The sequence below is a fragment of the Tachypleus tridentatus genome, chromosome 13 (assembly GCF_004210375.1).
Source record: "Tachypleus tridentatus isolate NWPU-2018 chromosome 13, ASM421037v1, whole genome shotgun sequence".
In the NCBI taxonomy this organism is placed as follows: Eukaryota; Metazoa; Arthropoda; class Merostomata; order Xiphosura; family Limulidae; genus Tachypleus; species Tachypleus tridentatus.
In genome coordinates, this window is record NC_134837.1 from 236,702,873 (window position 1) to 236,720,764 (window position 17,892).

General features: G+C 32.7%; 1 protein-coding gene across 2 annotated transcripts; it reads left to right on the plus strand.

The window, feature by feature from the left end:
* Positions 1 to 871: 871 nt before the first annotated feature.
* On the plus strand, positions 872 to 13,151 carry LOC143238967 (uncharacterized). Of its 2 annotated transcripts, XM_076479643.1 has the most exons (5): positions 872 to 1,207; positions 1,906 to 1,984; positions 5,518 to 5,601; positions 8,218 to 8,406; positions 12,518 to 13,151. In XM_076479643.1, exons 1-5 carry the CDS (start codon positions 971 to 973, stop codon positions 12,832 to 12,834), a joined length of 906 nt encoding a protein of 301 aa, XP_076335758.1. In that variant the 5' UTR covers positions 872 to 970; the 3' UTR covers positions 12,835 to 13,151. The 2 variants fall into 2 exon arrangements, with proteins under 2 accessions (XP_076335758.1, XP_076335759.1); XM_076479644.1 differs by lacking the exon at positions 5,518 to 5,601.
* The last annotated feature ends 4,741 nt before the right edge of the window (positions 13,152 to 17,892 follow it).

Here is a 17,892-nt window from a genome sequence, read left to right on the forward strand (position 1 = left end):
AACTCTCTGTATTTGTGGCCCTCTACCTTATTTCTCATTACAGTGAATAATAAAGATTCCAAAGAATTAACACTTTTTGTATTTGTGAATTCATAAATTTCAACTTTTTTGTTTTTCACTTGAAATTATTACACATTTTTGGTTGAATTAGATGAAAACAAAAATTAACACAAAATATGTACAAATATTCTCGCATAGAAAATTAATAAGTTAGTGGTGAGGGCTAAATTTATAGCTTGTTTTTACCTACAATAATTTTTTCTTCTTACTTCAAGAGAATTAGCTAATAAGACATTGAACGAATACTCTATTAACAGGCCATAGTGCAATGTCAATGCTCTATATGAGCTCAAATTACGCCCATGTTGGTTTTCTACACTGAATCGTTATGTTTTGGACAAAATTCAAATAAGATCATAATATGTATACTGCAACTTCTCACACTACTGAAAGATAATTTTATAGGCTACTGAGTATGAAATTAACTAATATAACTGTTTTTACTGGACTCCACTTGAATGGAAATGAAGCTACGAAAAACGTTAAAACATTATTTTGCATAAAATTACAGAGCAAATAGGTTTTAATAGAGCTGTGCGCAAAGAAAGAAACTACACTAAAACAACTTATTTAATAAACCCAAAAATTACTTTACAATTCAAACGAAACTACAAATCCCATTTTTTTCATCCTTTTGGGTAGAAAACAAATGTTGGAATTCCAAGTTGTGAAACATGAACAATTGCGTAAGCATACAGAGAAGTAAATGCATGTATCTGAGTATGGAATGTGTGGGAAGTTCATCCAATCAAAGACGTTTGTTCGGTGGGGAAATCCGTTATTTGCTCCGTTTAACTCTTATTAATAATGTTATCGAGGAACCTATAAAAGATGTTTGTATTTTCTCTGTTTATTACGGGCTCAGTCGCTGATGAGCTAAAGTCAAACAAAGACATATAAAGTAATAAAAATGGTTAAAATCAATCCGGAACCTTTCAGAGTAGTTAACATTGTGGCTATATTAATTTCTTTGGTGGGCCTTGTTGCCGTTATTCTTTTATCTTCATGGACTTTTTATCAAAGCTCTAAAGAGAATAAAAACAATTGGAATTTCTACCCAAATGACCACAAACACTTTGAAAAAACGATAGATGACCTCAGAACACAATTAAAAGACATAGAAGATTGGAGGAAGACGGTTGATAAAGTAAGTCACGTGACTGAATGTGTGATAAATTTCATTGCAAAGCGGATATCGAACTCTTATTAAGTTCAATCAACTATTAAAATTAGGCCGAGTTAATCCCTGTCATTATTTTTCACTTGCTCGTTTGGATTATGTGCTGTATATATTTAAGCGGTTTTATTAACACTGTTGTGATAAGTAAAATAATCATTTATGAATAACTGTTGTATTTTCTACTTAATGTTTAGTTCTATATTAATTAGATATGAGTTAGCTCATTACTACATTTCCAATCTGCAATATAAATGACATTGTTAAAACATTGTTAGTAACACTCCTTAATGAGCAACGTTTCTGTTTTGTCTATGGCATAAAAAAAAGCACTTATGTGTTTGTCTAAGTAATTAATTATCAGAACGTTTTTCTTAAACCTAACATTACGTCACACATATGGTATTTATATGACTTAAATTTCAACAGACTTTTAAGTTATCTGATTCCCCCAAAATTTTCACAACTGGCATTTAGTGGTTTAATCATGTATATACGATCACTGAATTTAAAAGAGGAAATTATTCCAACCTCATTTCAAACGAATAGAATGAATAAGAAATTCTGTATTTGTTTTCATGGTTTGGAGTTAGTTGTTTAACATTTAACATTTTCATTAATACTCAGTACTTAAGTAATCGACTTTTAAAACATTCCTTTTTCTTCAGGCTCGTAATACGTCATTCAACAGTGATGAACATGAACATCTTTCTCGACTGAAACGAAGTGTGAAAGAAATCGTTACACGTGAGTGTTAGAGTTTTGGAATGAAATATAAAACGGTATATACATACATAAATTTATCTCTCTACGGACTACACGTTTAGTTTTCACAAAACCAAACTGTACGATCTCACTAATTAATAATGCCTGAGATTCTCATGTCATAATGTAATTATTTAGTGTTCAGTATTTGAATATAATATATTGTTTTTGTATTGATGTTTTTGTTCGTATAAGACCTGACATGTGATAGAACAATAAAAACCTCTACGATTAAAATGGCGTGTGAACCTACACACGAAGTTACTCTGAGTTCAGAAGAACTTGACAACAACAGATTGAAACAGTAAAACATATATATTGGCGGAACTAATACTTTCTGAAAGCGGTCTAGTCCGATCACGAGTAAACGAGTACATTAGCAAGATATGTATTACGGAAAGCTGCTCCAGACACAATATTAGATTAGGTTTTTGCTTGTTAGGGAGGAAGGCGTGGGGCCAGGCGTTTGCCGTCTATGCCTTATGCTGGACCCGCCAATGATATAGTTGACAATATTATATCGTAAGGTGAAGAGAGTTTGCTCATTACAGTGATATTAAAATCATATCTCGTATATGTTTTCATAAGATGAACACAGAGCTCAGGTTTCAATTGAATAGTTAGATTGCTATTAGATTCTGTTTAAAAGGCTGCTTTGCACCTGCCCGACATGGTTAAGGCACTCGAATTGTAATCTGAGGGTCGCGGGTTTGAATCCTTGTCACACCAGACATATTCGCCATTTCAGCTGTCTAGACGCTATAAAGTGACAGTCAATCCCACTAAACGTTTGTAAAAGAGTAGCCCAAATATTGGCGGTGGGTGGTGATAGTTAACCACCTTCCCTTTAATCTTACACTACTAAATTAGGGATGAGTAGCGCAGATAGCCCTCGTATAACTTTGCGCGAAATTCATAAACAAATTAAACTGTCCCTTTATTCCCCATAATTATCAAAATCTCTTACATTAATAACAGTACGCCATTACTGTCGTACACTCAACCACAATGAACGTTATTTCATTACAGGACCGTGCGCAGAAGTTCAAATTCCACCGCTAATGGAAGCATATTAAACAAATATATCTCTATGCACATAAACAATATCAAACTCATGCAAATACATCATATGCATAAAAATTAGCAGCATTACACTCACCAAAATGACCGACCTTCTTTGTATTGAAGTACCAGTAGATAATAGCCATGCTAATTAACAAAATGATATAAAAACAAAACAAAAAACGACGAATGACAAATATGTTAAGCTACTAAAGAATTAATAACCTGTATATATATATATATATATATAAACTATTGCCTTCTAGAAACGATTTTTTTTATAGTTGACTGAACTATATTTTTAAAGATGTCAATAATTCCCGTCTAAACTTAGAAAGTTAAGTATATAATTATATTCCAGTTTAAACCTAGAAAGTTAAATATATAATTATATTCCAGTTTAAACTTAGAAAGTTAAGTATATAATTATATTCCAGTTTAAACCTAGAAAGTTAAATATATAATTATATTCCAGTTTAAACTTAGAAAGTTAAGTATATAATTATATTCCAGTTTAAACCTAGAAAGTTAAATATATAATTATATTCCAGTTTAAACTTAGAAAGTTAAGTATATAATTATATTCCAGTTTAAACCTAGAAAGTTAAATATATAATTATATTCCAGTTTAAACTTAGAAAGTTAAGTATATAATTATATTCCAGTTTAAACCTAGAAAGTTAAATATATAATTATATTCCAGTTTAAACTTAGAAAGTTAAGTATATAATTATATTCCAATCTAAATTAGAACGTTAAGTATATGGCAGCAATTATTTCCTAGTGATTATTGTAAATATCATGTATTCCAGCGTATATTCCGAATAAAAAAAAAACATACTCTTCTGGAACGCTGATACATAAGGGCCAGGTTTTCTTAAATGTTCAATTTGAAGTCGCCATTGTTCTGAGGCAAGTTTTTCTGGGTACACAACTTGCCCAAACATATAATGATTTTGGAATGATAGAGGTTTCCAAAAATATATAATATGTTGAGTTTGTGTTAATTTGTTTTCTGTTTGTTTTTTTCAGCAAACCAATGATATAAACAATAGTGGAGTGTTAAAAGTAGTACATGTCGCACCAGAAAATCCCGGTCGCACCAAACATGCTCGCCCTTTCATCCGTGGGGTGTTATAATGTTACGGTCAATCCCACTATTCGTTGGTAAAAGAGTAACCCAAGAGTTGGCGGTGGGTTATGATGCCTAGCTGCTTTATCTCTAGTCTTACACTGCTAAATTAGGGACAGCTAGCGCAGACAGCCATCGAGTAGCTTTCCGCGAAATTCAAAACATACTAAACCAAAAAGCCACCACAAAAAAAAAAAAAAAGTCAAAGCAACAAACCAAACATTGGCAACAAAGACTCAAGCTTTTATTGTGATTAGTTAGTAAACATTTATGTTTTGAAAATTTTTGTTAGCTGATTGCGTTATTACTTTTTCACATATAAAAATATCCAAAAATAAGATGTCACCATAATTATGTGTTCTCTTTTATGTTTCATTATTTTCAACACAATAATTACAAATTTTTAATTAAATAAGAAGATTAGTGTATAGAATAAATCCGTGAAATATATAACTTGGTTTGATCATACCCCAAATACAGGGTATCAAAAGATATTTGTTTATATCCATTTGGTGGTTGTAATAAAATTATTATTTTTTAAGCCCGTGACCTCCTTTACTCATATATCTAGTTGAGATGCCCAAATTATGTCATTTTGTTACATCGTTTTACACAAAAGCTAAGACCTCTGTAGCTATTAGGAACCGAAAGGGTAAGAATAAAATAGTGAACATGAAATGACGCGAACTCGTTTACTTTTTAGAGGAAATATATAGAGAGTACATAACCCTTTTCCCATCATACCACCATACTTAGTTTCTATCATGTGCAGATAATTAAAGACGAGTGAATTTCAAATACATTAGTCACAAATCAACTAATTTTTCTGTAAGAAAAGTCTTGAAAGTTGATTACAAAACAAGTGTGTAATCCTTTAATCTTTTTAACTGTATAACTAACATTCATACGGTACGGTACGAGTGGTTGTAGTTTTAGGTTAAATGACTGATAAATTACAAAGTTAACTTTGTGAGAGAAAATTATGGGTCTATTTATAATAATTTGGTTTCAAAATAATTCGGAACAGTTAGCCTGCTATAGCTGGATATACTGTAGAAATGTATTTGATTCGTTTGAAAGTGACATTAGTTTTGCCTACGCGAATTCCGCTACCGCGCCATCTTCTTAATTTAAACTTGAAATTTGGAATAATATTTCGAAAGCCGTCTTTAAATCAATCTGTAAAAAATAGATTTTCATATTCATAGAAGCTTATTTTAATGTCAAATTAATAAACAACAATATAAAAAACTTTCATTTGTTTATTAATTACATAATTTGTTTCTATTTTTAGAGTTATAGTATTTCTCTCTCTCTCTAGATGAATACAAGTCCTCGGGAACAATTTACACCCACTGGGGCAGCAACTCCTGTCCCAACTCAGGAGCACAACTACTCTATAACGGTAAGAACAAACTGTTTATAATACCACCCTTGTAGGTAGCCCGGCATGGTAAGGTGGGTTAAAGCGTTCGACTCGTCATCTGAGGGTCGCGGGTTGGAATCCCCGTCACACCAAATATGCTCGCCCTTTCAGCCATGGGAGCATTATTATTCGTTGGTAAAAAGAGTAGTCCAAAAAATTGGCGGTCTGTGGTGATGACTAGCTGCGTTCCCTCTAGTCTTACACTGCTAAATTAGGGACGGCTAGCGTAGATAGCCATCGTGTAGCTTTGCGCGAAATTAAAAAACAAAACAAACCACCCTTGTATCAATACAGCTCCCATATGTCATTGATATTCTATATTAAAGCTAAAGTCATCAGTAGAATTAATTTAATTTGAGAATGTTCTGCCTCAGTTACTAGGACTGGATGCTATAGTACCCTCTGCGAGTCGTAAGGTACAAGGTTCGAGCTACAGCATGAGTAGTCGTATAGAGAGAAGGGGTGCTGCTAAATGGCTATCTTCCTTCTAGTGAAAATCTCTAGGTTAGGGATCGCTATGCTTGAACCTTGGATGTTTTGGGTTGTTTTTCTTTATAAACAAGCCACTTAAACTTATTTCGTATCTAAAACATCAATATGAATTTATCTAATATAGGCGAGCGTGTTTTTGGTTAACCGCTCTCATGTGTCAAGACCTTGTATTTGTTCACGCTCTACTCGTTAAAACCAGTTATTATATATAAGTTTAGTTATCTTTATTTTAAAGAATATTGTATTATATAAATTATTTTATACCTTTCGTTATTGATGAATATTTACACAACGACTAATCATAACTAAAGCCACAATTTGCAAGACCATTTACATGTGAACCATCCCTAGTTTAAACGAAATCGGTTCATTTCGCACTTTCACACTTTTAATACCTACGTTCATAAAAAATATAGCCTGTGTAACTATAGAATCTGAGAGTATTGTGAATAAATATAACTTTAATCAGTAAGGACAGGACACAGAGATACAATGTTTTGAAAAGCTTGATTTTTATACTTTAAAATGTTGAACTTTCGGTGCACATTTGCTTAAGGTCCCCCGCTGATACAATGGTAAGTCTACGGATTTACAACACTAAAATCAAAAATTCGCTTCCCCTCGCTGGACTCAGCAGATAGCCAACTGTAGCTTTGCTATAATAAAATACACACACACATTTCCTTAAATAAAAATCAAGATGTAATAGTACAAAATATAATTTTATAGCGGTCAGTGGAATACAAATTTGAATACTCGAAGAAGTGTAGTCGTTCTTGTTTAAAAGAGGTTTGTCCTATGTAACAAAATAATAATAATAATACACGAATGCATTATAATACTTTTAAAAAAGTACTAGCTAAGTCGTGTGTCGATAACTGGTAGAACTCAGGTAACATTTCTATAGATTGATTTTACATACATATTTCTATAAGTCTATGAAAACGTGAAAAGCTAATTATGCATTACATGTTCAAAATTAACGTCTTAGAAAAAAAGAAACTAAAACTTAAATTAAATTAAAATGTTATCACTCAAAAAGTTTTAAACATATATCATGATCAGGTGGTTAACTTACTCGACTTGTAATCTGAAGGTCGCGGGTTCAAATCCCCGTCCCACTAAACATGCTCGCTCTCTTAGCCGTGGGAGCGTTATAATGTAACAATCGATCCCACTATTCGTTGATATAAGAGTTAGCGGAAGGTGGTGATGACTAACTGTCTTTACTATGGTCTTACAACTAAATTAGGGAAGGCCAGCGCAGATATTCCTCGTGTAGCTTTGCGCTAAATTCAAAAACAGATGTCATTCCGTAATAACTTGACAATCGAAAGAAGTAGGGAAAAATAAAATTTAATAGTTGAGTGTTTGGAATAAAATGATGTAAAGGAAAGCGCAAAAGTCAAGGATTTTAAAAACAAAAAATCCCCATAAAATACTACACTTGAGTTGTAGTCAACAACGACGCTTAAGTTTATAGTAGTAGAAAATTAAATAGCTTAGAACTAAAAAACTAAAAACGTTTCAATGTAAAATAAGACGACACATTTAGTTTTGACATAATTCCTCACTCTTTCAAGCCTCCCTCTTTTCAGTCCCCAGCTTGAAACTTTGTTTATACAACAAAACAATTACAAATGGAACCTCTAGTTTTACTAATTATAAAGTAATTAAACGTCAATAATAGCTCTTACTTTTTTATGAGAATTTCTGACCAGCGACTTCGAAAGAAGCAACCTTTTTAATACACCAAAACTAATAGGACAGAAGAAAGGTTCAACATTTCTAAGATTATTGTTTGTAACGATAAATATGAAATCTAGGAAGATACACACAAAATACTATATTTCAGAATCAAATTTATAAAAAGGAAGATTTAATATGCAGAACATCGCCTCTGTGTTAAATACGATAATAAAATGTAGTGAACAGACAGGCCTGTTTTCTTCTGGGGGTGAGATAGATGGACCTTTTTTCTTCAGGAGTAAAACAAGTCTGCTTAGCTGTGGTTTCATCGTCTTTTGTTCTTGTTTTTATTTTTCAACATTGCATGGTATGAAATATAAAAATTCAGTATTATAAAAAAATGTTGTTCCAAAGGTGTCGTCGCTGCTGGCTACAACGGTCACACAGGAGGTGGAGCCGACTACCAGTGTTTGCCTCACAAACCACAGTATGGCTATAAAAATCCTGGGGCTCAATATACAACCAAACTTGGAGGTAGTTCTATGTATGGAACAGAGTACCGAGGTGACAGTATATACCCATTTAAAAATGACAATAATGACGGTAAGTATTTATAAGATAACTGAATAAACAAATTGAGACATAGAGATTGGCATTTGAAATAAATAATAAGATATTACTTTTCTTATCAGTATCGATTAACACATACACTAGTGGGCGCAGAATCCGAAAGTGGAAATGTAAAACTGTAACACTAGGGAAGTTACTTATTTACAAGTTGTGTCTTGTAGAATTATAATTAATTACACGTCGCAAATTAATTACTAAAACCGTATTACGTTATTTCGTCAAGTAAAACTTAAATCTAATTCTACATTTAATAAAAAACAGCAAAAAGTATGTTAAAAGGTTTTGTCAGTATCTAAGTTTATTCATTTATGTGCAACTCTTTTCAAATTTCTTGTTTTCGGGTTAAACAAAAGAGGACATCCCTTTAGGTACTATAATATTGAACTGTCCTTACCCTATGGAATCATTACGATTGCTCAATACAGATTAAGAAAACCAAAGATAAACTAAGAAATTTGGCCCAGTATGGCTAGGTAGATTGGGCGCTAGACTCGTCATTTGAGAGTCGCGGGTTCCAATTTCCGTCACATCAAACGCGCTCGCCTTTTCAGCTGTGGGGGCGTCATAAGTGACAGTGAATCCCATTATTCATTAGTAAAAGACTAGCCCAAGAGTTAGCAATGGGTGGTGATGACTAGTTGCTTACCCTCTAGTTAACGCTGCTTAATTAGGGACGGCTAGCGCAGATAACCTTTGTGTAGCTTTGCGCGAAATTCATAAACAAACAAAACAAACTAGGAAATTTACAAAACATATAAATTGAAATTGACAGTCTGACGAAGAAGATCAGGCTTCAGATTGACAGTCACAATATTTCTCAGTTTCCTTACTGATGATACTTTTTACGTGAGTCTATACAATATATTTTTTAAAAGTAATGCAAAAGAACTATTTCCAGGAAATATTTTTATGTAACAACTACATAGTTCCCAAAATATGGAGTTTTGTTATGATTTAAAAGAGTGTAGGTATTATTAATTAATTTAATTTGTGAGTGAATTTTTCATAATTGTTTTGTGTGTTCTTTTTCATAACAAGAGAATTAAAATCAATTATTTTAAAGTAAACGTCTTGTCAAGTTTAGTTTCGTTAAGTTGGTAAGAATGGTGCGCTCTGCTTATAATTCACTGTTGTCAAGGCTATGGAACGTCGCGTGAAATTTATTGATGTCGAGTATATAGAGATTCCTAGAAGGCGAGCAGACAATTAAGTGATAAATGTGTGTGTGTGTTTTCTTTTGCAAAGCCACATCGGACTATCTGCTGAGTCCACCGAGGGAAGTCGAATCCCTGCACGTGATAAATATATAAATAATGTGAAGACAGAGCAGAGAAGAAAGTAAAGTCACGGGAAGTAGAAATTAGGCCAACGACAGTAAATCATAAAATTACCTGTCGTATGAATGAAAGCCCTAACGATTATTATTCTAAAGAAAAAGATTTAATTGAAATAAAAAAATAAAGAAATAAGGAACTACCATTTGGGGGTGAGTAAGACGAAACTTACCTCTTAATGGGACGTTTCATGCTGGTATAGTTCGTTTACTGCTGTCCATTAGTGCCTTTCTATCATATGGGGGACTGGAATGTTAACATCAAGAGGTAAGTTTTTACCTTACTTACCCCCAAATGGTAGTACCTTATTTCTTTAATTTTCATTTTTATTTCAGTTAATTCTTTACTTGGGAGAGCAGTCATCTTCCCACAACTGTCTGCAGGCAGTGAAGGGCGATATAAATGGGGAACGTTGTGGGATTGAGCACCCACATCTCACTCTCCTAATTTCTATTTCTGTTTATAATTCTATAACTATTGTTATTCTTTATTTCTTATGTGAAACTAGCGAATGAAGGTTAGGACTAATAGACGGTGTATTCCCACCGTTATGTGGGTCCTACTTCCGCAATCATCTCCAAAACTTAGGGTACATTTTATAATCTCACATTATAGCTTGTAACCTAGGATCTTTTCAGTTGAAGCGGCCTTTTTTTTATTTGTTTCTGTTTCTGCTTGTTTTGAGTTAAAATAACAAATTATGTTACTATGTATAATATTAATAAGTGTAGGCCAATTTCTTTGACAACCTCTTTATGTCCCTATCACAGATTTTAGCGTTATTTGAGCTATAATTCACACACAATTTCTGTTCAACTCTATATCGTACATGTCAAATATCGAAGTATTTTATTCAGAAGAAAATGTGGTACAGTAATAATCGTGCAAAACAGGATTTTAGGGTCTATAACACGAGCCTCTTTATCGTAAAAAGTGACTTCCACAGTTTGTGGCCAGGGGTACGTTGTAAATATAAAGAATAAATCCCACTATTTTATTAGAGTAGTCGAACGTTGGTAATAGGAGTTATTAGTTAACTTATTTCATTCTAGTTCATTACATTTAAATTATACACAGCGCAAATAACCTCAGTGTATCGTTGAGCGATTAACAGAAAAACAAGACATTTCTCTTAGAAACGGTTAAAAATCTCGCTGAAAATGCATTTATCAGTTCCATGTGGCTAGCATTCATTGACAATGAATTACTTAAATAATAGCTTATTTATTTGTTTAAATGTAAAAATGCAAGCATAATTATCTGCACTTTGTTTCTTTGAATCTCGCTCAAAGCTACACGAGAGCTATCTGCGTTAGCCGTAACTAATTTAGCTGTGCAAGACTAGAGGGAAGGTAGTTAGTCATCACCACAGATCTCCAACTCTTGAGCTACTCTTTCACCAACGAATAGTGGGATTGGCCGTCACATTGTAAAAACTTCGTGGTTGAAAGAGTAGACATGTTTGGTGTGCAGGGGATTCGAAACCGCGACTTTCAGATTAGGAGTCGAGCCGCTAACCACCTGGCCATTTTGGGCCTGCTATTTACACTCTATCCATCATAGAGATCAAAATCCGAATTTTTAAAAGGATAAACTTCAATTACGTTATTTTTGTTACTTAAGAGATTTCTTGGGACCTCTATTTTACACTTTTTAATTGAATAGAAAATCGATACGTTAAAAACTACTAAAATAATAAAAACTGAAAGAAACTCCGTAGAAATTTTAAACTATTATCAGGTAATGTTCAAAATGAAGACTTTTCTTTAAAGTTTTTTTTATGATGAAGCAATAATTAGAACCATAAGAGGAAGGTTTGAAGACCAAACAGAAGGATTATTCAACACACTGCCCAATAAGTCTTCTAGACTCGTCCATGAGATAAACATTTATAGTTTCTGAATTGACGCTTCATTACTGAACGGCCCGGCATGGCCAGTTGGTTAGGGCGTTTGACCCCCCCCCCCAGTCTGAGGGTAGTGAGTTCGAATCCCTATCTTACCAAACATTCTCGATCTTTTCAGTCGTGGGGGCATTATAACATAGGTCAATCTCACTATTCGTAGGTAAAAGATTAGCCTAAGAGTTGGCGGTAGATGGTAACGAGCACCTGTCTTTCTTGCTGTCTTTTACTACTAAGTTAGGGACAGCTAGGGTAGATAGCTTTCGTATAGCTTTGAGCGAAATTGAAAAACCAAACTCTTGCTGAATATTTGTTTACTTTTTGAAAACTGATAGTTTGTAATAACAGGGTAATTTTAATTTTAAATTATTTTTCCTGCTTGCATATTTTCATGTTTTGAATGAACGGAAACGGAAAGTAGACAACAGTAATGCTTCGTTTCATTCGTTGTGCCTTATTGATGCCCAGTGAAGGCTCTTGTATTAGGGTCGGAAGCACTCAAATAAGAGTATTTAACGTAGAGAAAAGTCTGTGTATAATTCTACATAAAATTCTCCAAACGTCAAGTTTTTAACGTGATGTTTGATTTTCGATCGTTAAATATCCAATGCAAATTTTAAGTTAATATTTGATTACACTTTAGTACAATACGAAATTTTAATCAAATAATGAAAGTTTCATAAGTTTGTACATAACGAAATGATTTTCCATTATTGTATTGTAAACGTAAAGCGCTCGTGTGGATGTGTGATAGACATTTCATTTTCTCTGTTAGTCTATTTGTGTTCAAAGTAAAAACGTTAATATCGATGCTTATTTGTTTACTCTGTTATTTTCTTAATTCCAGGGAAATCACTGAATCAGATGGACAGCGTGTGTGCTGTGTGTTACGTACCTGTCCGGTCAATTACCCTAATGATACCGGCCTGGCGGGAATGTCCAACAGGATGGACACTCGAATACAACGGCTACCTTATGGCGTCTCATTACAAGCAACATCGAAGTAATTTTGTGTGTGTGGACGAGATGCCAGAATCGAAGGAGTCTGGTGAAAACACGAGTGGTGGGAGCTACCTCTATCCAGTAGAGGGCATTTGTGGCGCCATTCCATGTCCACATTATAGTGATGGATTAGAGTTAACTTGTGTTGTTTGCACCAAATAAAACTGTGTAGTATTGAAATGTTATTGTATGTTTATCAACTTATAAGCCAAAAACCAAGTACTGACAGCTAAATGATAGCAATAACTGTATTAACTTGAATAAAGACTTGGTAAAATTCTTGAATTTTTCTATGAGAAGAAATCATATTGTAATATTTCTTAGAGAGAACTTTACTTTTTTCTCACTAAGTTATTCATAAAAAAAGTAATGTATATATCAATGCAAGACTCTATGTAATGAAAGAGTTGTGTATCAGTATGATGTGAATGTATATTGTAATTTTTGTCAATCTAGTTTTAATAAAAATCACATATCAAGATTATTTTTAATTAATAATAGCATAAAAGTATTTGGTGAAAATTTCTTGTGGCCTGGGGACATCGTTAGTCTTCAAGACAACGAAACAGTTAAATGTTAAAAGGTTTAAAAATCCTTTTTCACGCTCTTGGTTAATCATCAACAACTTGAAAACGTCGCATTGTATGGTGACATCATAATGATTAACAGCCATTCACTACGTACAAAGAGTGAATTAAATCCTTACTGACAATAATGATTCGCCATCTAATGGTGCCGACCATCAGTTACAGTTAAACCTAAACAGTACTGAGTGCACGTTGTCTTGAGATGTATTCATACTCACAAGCGCCAGTTTATTGGTAAACTGATAAATTTTGGTTAATGTTTTGTTTTGTTTTTTTCATCTTCTGATTTCACACTTCTTAATTACTAAATTAATTTGAAGTCGCAAAATTTGGAAACTTTTTCCTGAGGTAATGAGCATTACACCACAACATCTTAACAAAGACAAGAAAAGTTAACACAAAACTCTAGGAGTCAGTAAACATAAATTAAGATAAAATACAAGATAACTTCAAATAATATATACATATATATATTAAATACATAAACAAAGAATAGAACAAAGTGATATTACGATACAGAATAGAAATCAACTCTTTCAAAATTAAATCACAAAACAAAATACTATAGTACTAAAAATAAAATAATAAAAAGAGTTACCACTAAAACAAAAAGCATGAAATTAAAGACTCAGCACATATCGTTGAACATGCTTGCTTCTTCATGCATTTGGCTATTATGATGTCATTCTTTCGTTAGTAAAGAGCTAAAAAGTTGGTCGGTGATGAAGGTAGCGCTGGATTTCTGCCTTCACTTATTGAAGAATATTACAAACAACGCTCGGATAGCTTTGCACAAAATTAACCAAACGAATAAATATAAATAGCCATAAAAATTAAAAACAAAAACATCATGGTAGAACAAAACATTTTTAATCTTGGAAAGTTTCGGAAATTACGCACATCACAAATATGTAATACACATACACATATATGAAAACGTGTGTGTTGTGTTTTTCTTATAGCAAAGCCACAGCGGGCTATCTGCTCAGCCCACCGAAAGGAACCGAAATATATATGAAAACAGTAGAAGTCTTAATATGGAGAAAAATATATACAAAATATATATAGTTGAGGAAATAAGTCACAAACGTTAATGACATAATAAAATATAATATTCAAAATAAGGAGAGTTAAATGTAGCCACTTAGATTGGGATTTTCATTTGAGTTATAAAGACTTTCTTAGATCAGAAACTAGCAGTTTGAGGATTCTCATGTTAAGATTTTGAAGTTATTAACAGATAAAGGGAAGCTATTGATTTCTCATTGTGTACAAGTTTGCGTTTCAGTATGTCCGGTATATAGCTGTCAAAGTAGTGTACAGACCAATAAAAGTTTTCTTTTCATAAATAGTTGTTGTTAACTGGTTTGACGGTTAATTTGAAAGTTTACAAATGGAAGTTTATTTTTAGCCTCAGTTTCAAAGTGAAATTTTATATGTGGGTGGTAAGAGTTAAAGAAGTTCTAGAAATTAACTGAACGTTCTATGGACATATATTTGTGTTCATTAGCTACCATTCAAATAATAATAAAAGAAATATTAATTTATTTGTTTGTTTGGAATTAAGCACAAAGCTACACAATGGGCTATCTGTGCTTTGCTCACCACGGGTAACGAAACCCGATTTATATCAACGACATCTATAAGTATTCTGAATAATTAAGTCCTTAGTAAATCAACAATTGCACATTTTCTATTTGAATAATGTAGTTCAATAATTAACACTGAGTTTTGGATTAAAATATTGTTACTAATACTTAGATGATTATTTCTCAGATGATTAGAAATAAAAAAACTACTAAAACCTGTGAGGATATTCTCGTAATTTGACGTCCTGTAAAATGTGTTTAAAATTTAGATGAAATAATTGGTAGAAGAGTCTGTAATTTTTTTCCAGAATATTCTTTTAATCTGTGTGTATCAACTCACATTGCTTTGGAATTCCCCATCCACAGTCTACAGTACGGTGTTAATACCATAAGAGATCAAGTTTCATGAAGTTTGTCTTGTTATATTCACATATAAATAAATACGTTGTAAGTAGGCCACGTCTCACATAATTGAAGGATAATGTTATACCTCATTGAGTCTGAGTTTTCCTAATATATAAACATTGCTCTCAGCACACGCCTGTATTAACTTAGCAAAATTAAAACAGGTTTTTAAATGGAGCTCACTACACAGGAAATGTATTTAACACATCCAAAAGTTACACTAAAATTTATATGGGATAAGAAAAAATTGAACCAAAACACAAATTGTAAAAGGTTATATCAGTATACAGTCAAATATCACAAGGATCACTTTGTGGACTATGTTGGAAGTTAATCCCATCAAAAATATATGTTGACTGGGGAAAAAACCGTTTCTGATTCATTCAACTCTTATTAATATTTCTATGATCAAGAAAACTACAAAATACGCTCATATTTCCATTTTTTTACTTTAGATTCAAAAAACCACAGAAATATAAAGCAACAGTAATAACAAAAACTAAGATAATCAAATATTTCGCAGTTAGAATTGTGGCTTTAATATTTTCCTTTTCTGTGGTTGTTTTTCTACATTCATGGACTCTCTTCCAAATTTTAAGGAAAACAAGAATAAGTTGAACTACACTGGGTGAAATACAAAACTGCACCTGTTCACCACTATAACCAGCTCGAGCTGATACGTTGTCAGCACTACTTAATGATATTTCAGTTGTTACTTTTACAACAGTGGATGCAATTACATAATGTTACCTAAAACAAAACTGCGTTATAAGTACGATAGAAGACATAATGTAAATATATTCTTGGTCACCAACAATCTGGTGATCATATGAACTACAGTTAGATTAACGTCCCTAATTTTGAACTACTGACTAGAGAAAAGACAGTCAGTCAGCGGTCTTTTAACATTCAAGCTAAGGTATTGACTATCACTCTTATAATGCATCCGTAGCTTAAAATGCGAGCATTATTTTGTGGTATCACAATGGTTCGAGTACAGTTCGCCAGCTCCAAAATCAAGAGCTCTAACATAAAATAAAAAATCGAGAATAACCCCGTTCACATTATAAATCACAATTTTGATATTCTACGATCATTTATATATACATATATTTAAAGAGATTACCTACATTTGTTAAAGAAACAGATCTTAGTAATAAGTTTTAGACCTCTGACTTCCAATAAAGTAAGTTTGTAACACTACTGAAACCTTTTATTGTGAAATGTGATTAAGCTTTTCATTGCTTGTCTGAAGATACTTTCGCAAAACTGCTAAAGAGCTATTTGCACTAGCCATCCACACATTTTTAACTGATACACTAGTTAGGTAGTTTGTAATAAACATCTACCACCAACTTTTGGACTACCATTGTCTGACTCAATAGCGAGATTTACCCCTTATCCCTCTAATTTTCCTTCGATTCCTAAGAATATAGCAATTTTGGACAGTAGCAGGACGCGAAAATTAGATCTGCTAATCGATAATCAGGAATTCTAATCACTGGACCTCACTCGGCCTAAAGTTGTAATTAGCTATGTTAAATCTTTTTCATGAACTATCTAAAAAATATTGCCAAATCGGAATGTATCATCTCCTGGTGGCCAAATTATAAGATTGAAGAATTATAATGCTACAAAAAATTGGGTTTTGACAACCATGGTGTGCAGCGCACAGCTAGCCCTTTGTGTAGCTTTGTACTTATCTACAAACAGGGCACAACATGCATATTGTACCTAATAGACTTTAAACTTTCTCCACCAACATTATGGAGCCAGTGAAAGCGACCAAAGAACCTTTTTAGTTAAGAGTAACTTAACAAAAATAAAAAAAGGAGTAAAACAGATTTCTTCACATTACCATATTGTCACGTTATGTCAAGTTTCAAAACAGGTCTACATTTGAGGATTATATACAAATATATTTATATAGTTTCCTAGCATTTGTGTTTATAAACCTTATGTATGTAATGCTACTTACTTCCGGTTATAGGGCAGTTACACCATATTGGATGGAGGTGGAGTATGCTGATAATTATAAACCTTTACTGAAGTAAAAGATGGTTAATTATATATACACACACACACAAATTACTTAGCTATACACAGTAAATGGATCACACACATATATATATATACAGATTACTTAGTTAAACAGTAAATGGATAGCACACACACACACACACATATATATATACAGCAAACAAACTGTACAGGTTCATCACTGTTTAAATTTTTATGTCTCAGTTTACCAATTTTACTTTACTTTTACACATCTGAAACCTAACTTGTCATAATTTCAATTCCACATTCATTTTGCTGTATATTTACCACAAATTTGACTTCTTCCTCTACAATGTACTTCAGAAGTGATTAAATAAAGAATGAAAGGAATTTCACATGGAGATCATTAAGTGCTGGTTGTAATATATGTGTTTTATAATTATTGCCCATTTATGCAAACTACGCTAATGCTGTTAGGAAAAGAAGTTCACAAACTAATTAATGACAAATATACAAAATCCTGTAATTCAAACGCTTTTGAAAGGAGGCCCTTTCCTCATCAGAGAAAAAGTGGGAACATTTCTAAGTTGCCTATTATTAAAAAAATGCAAATCTTTCAAAATAGTTGGGGTTATAAT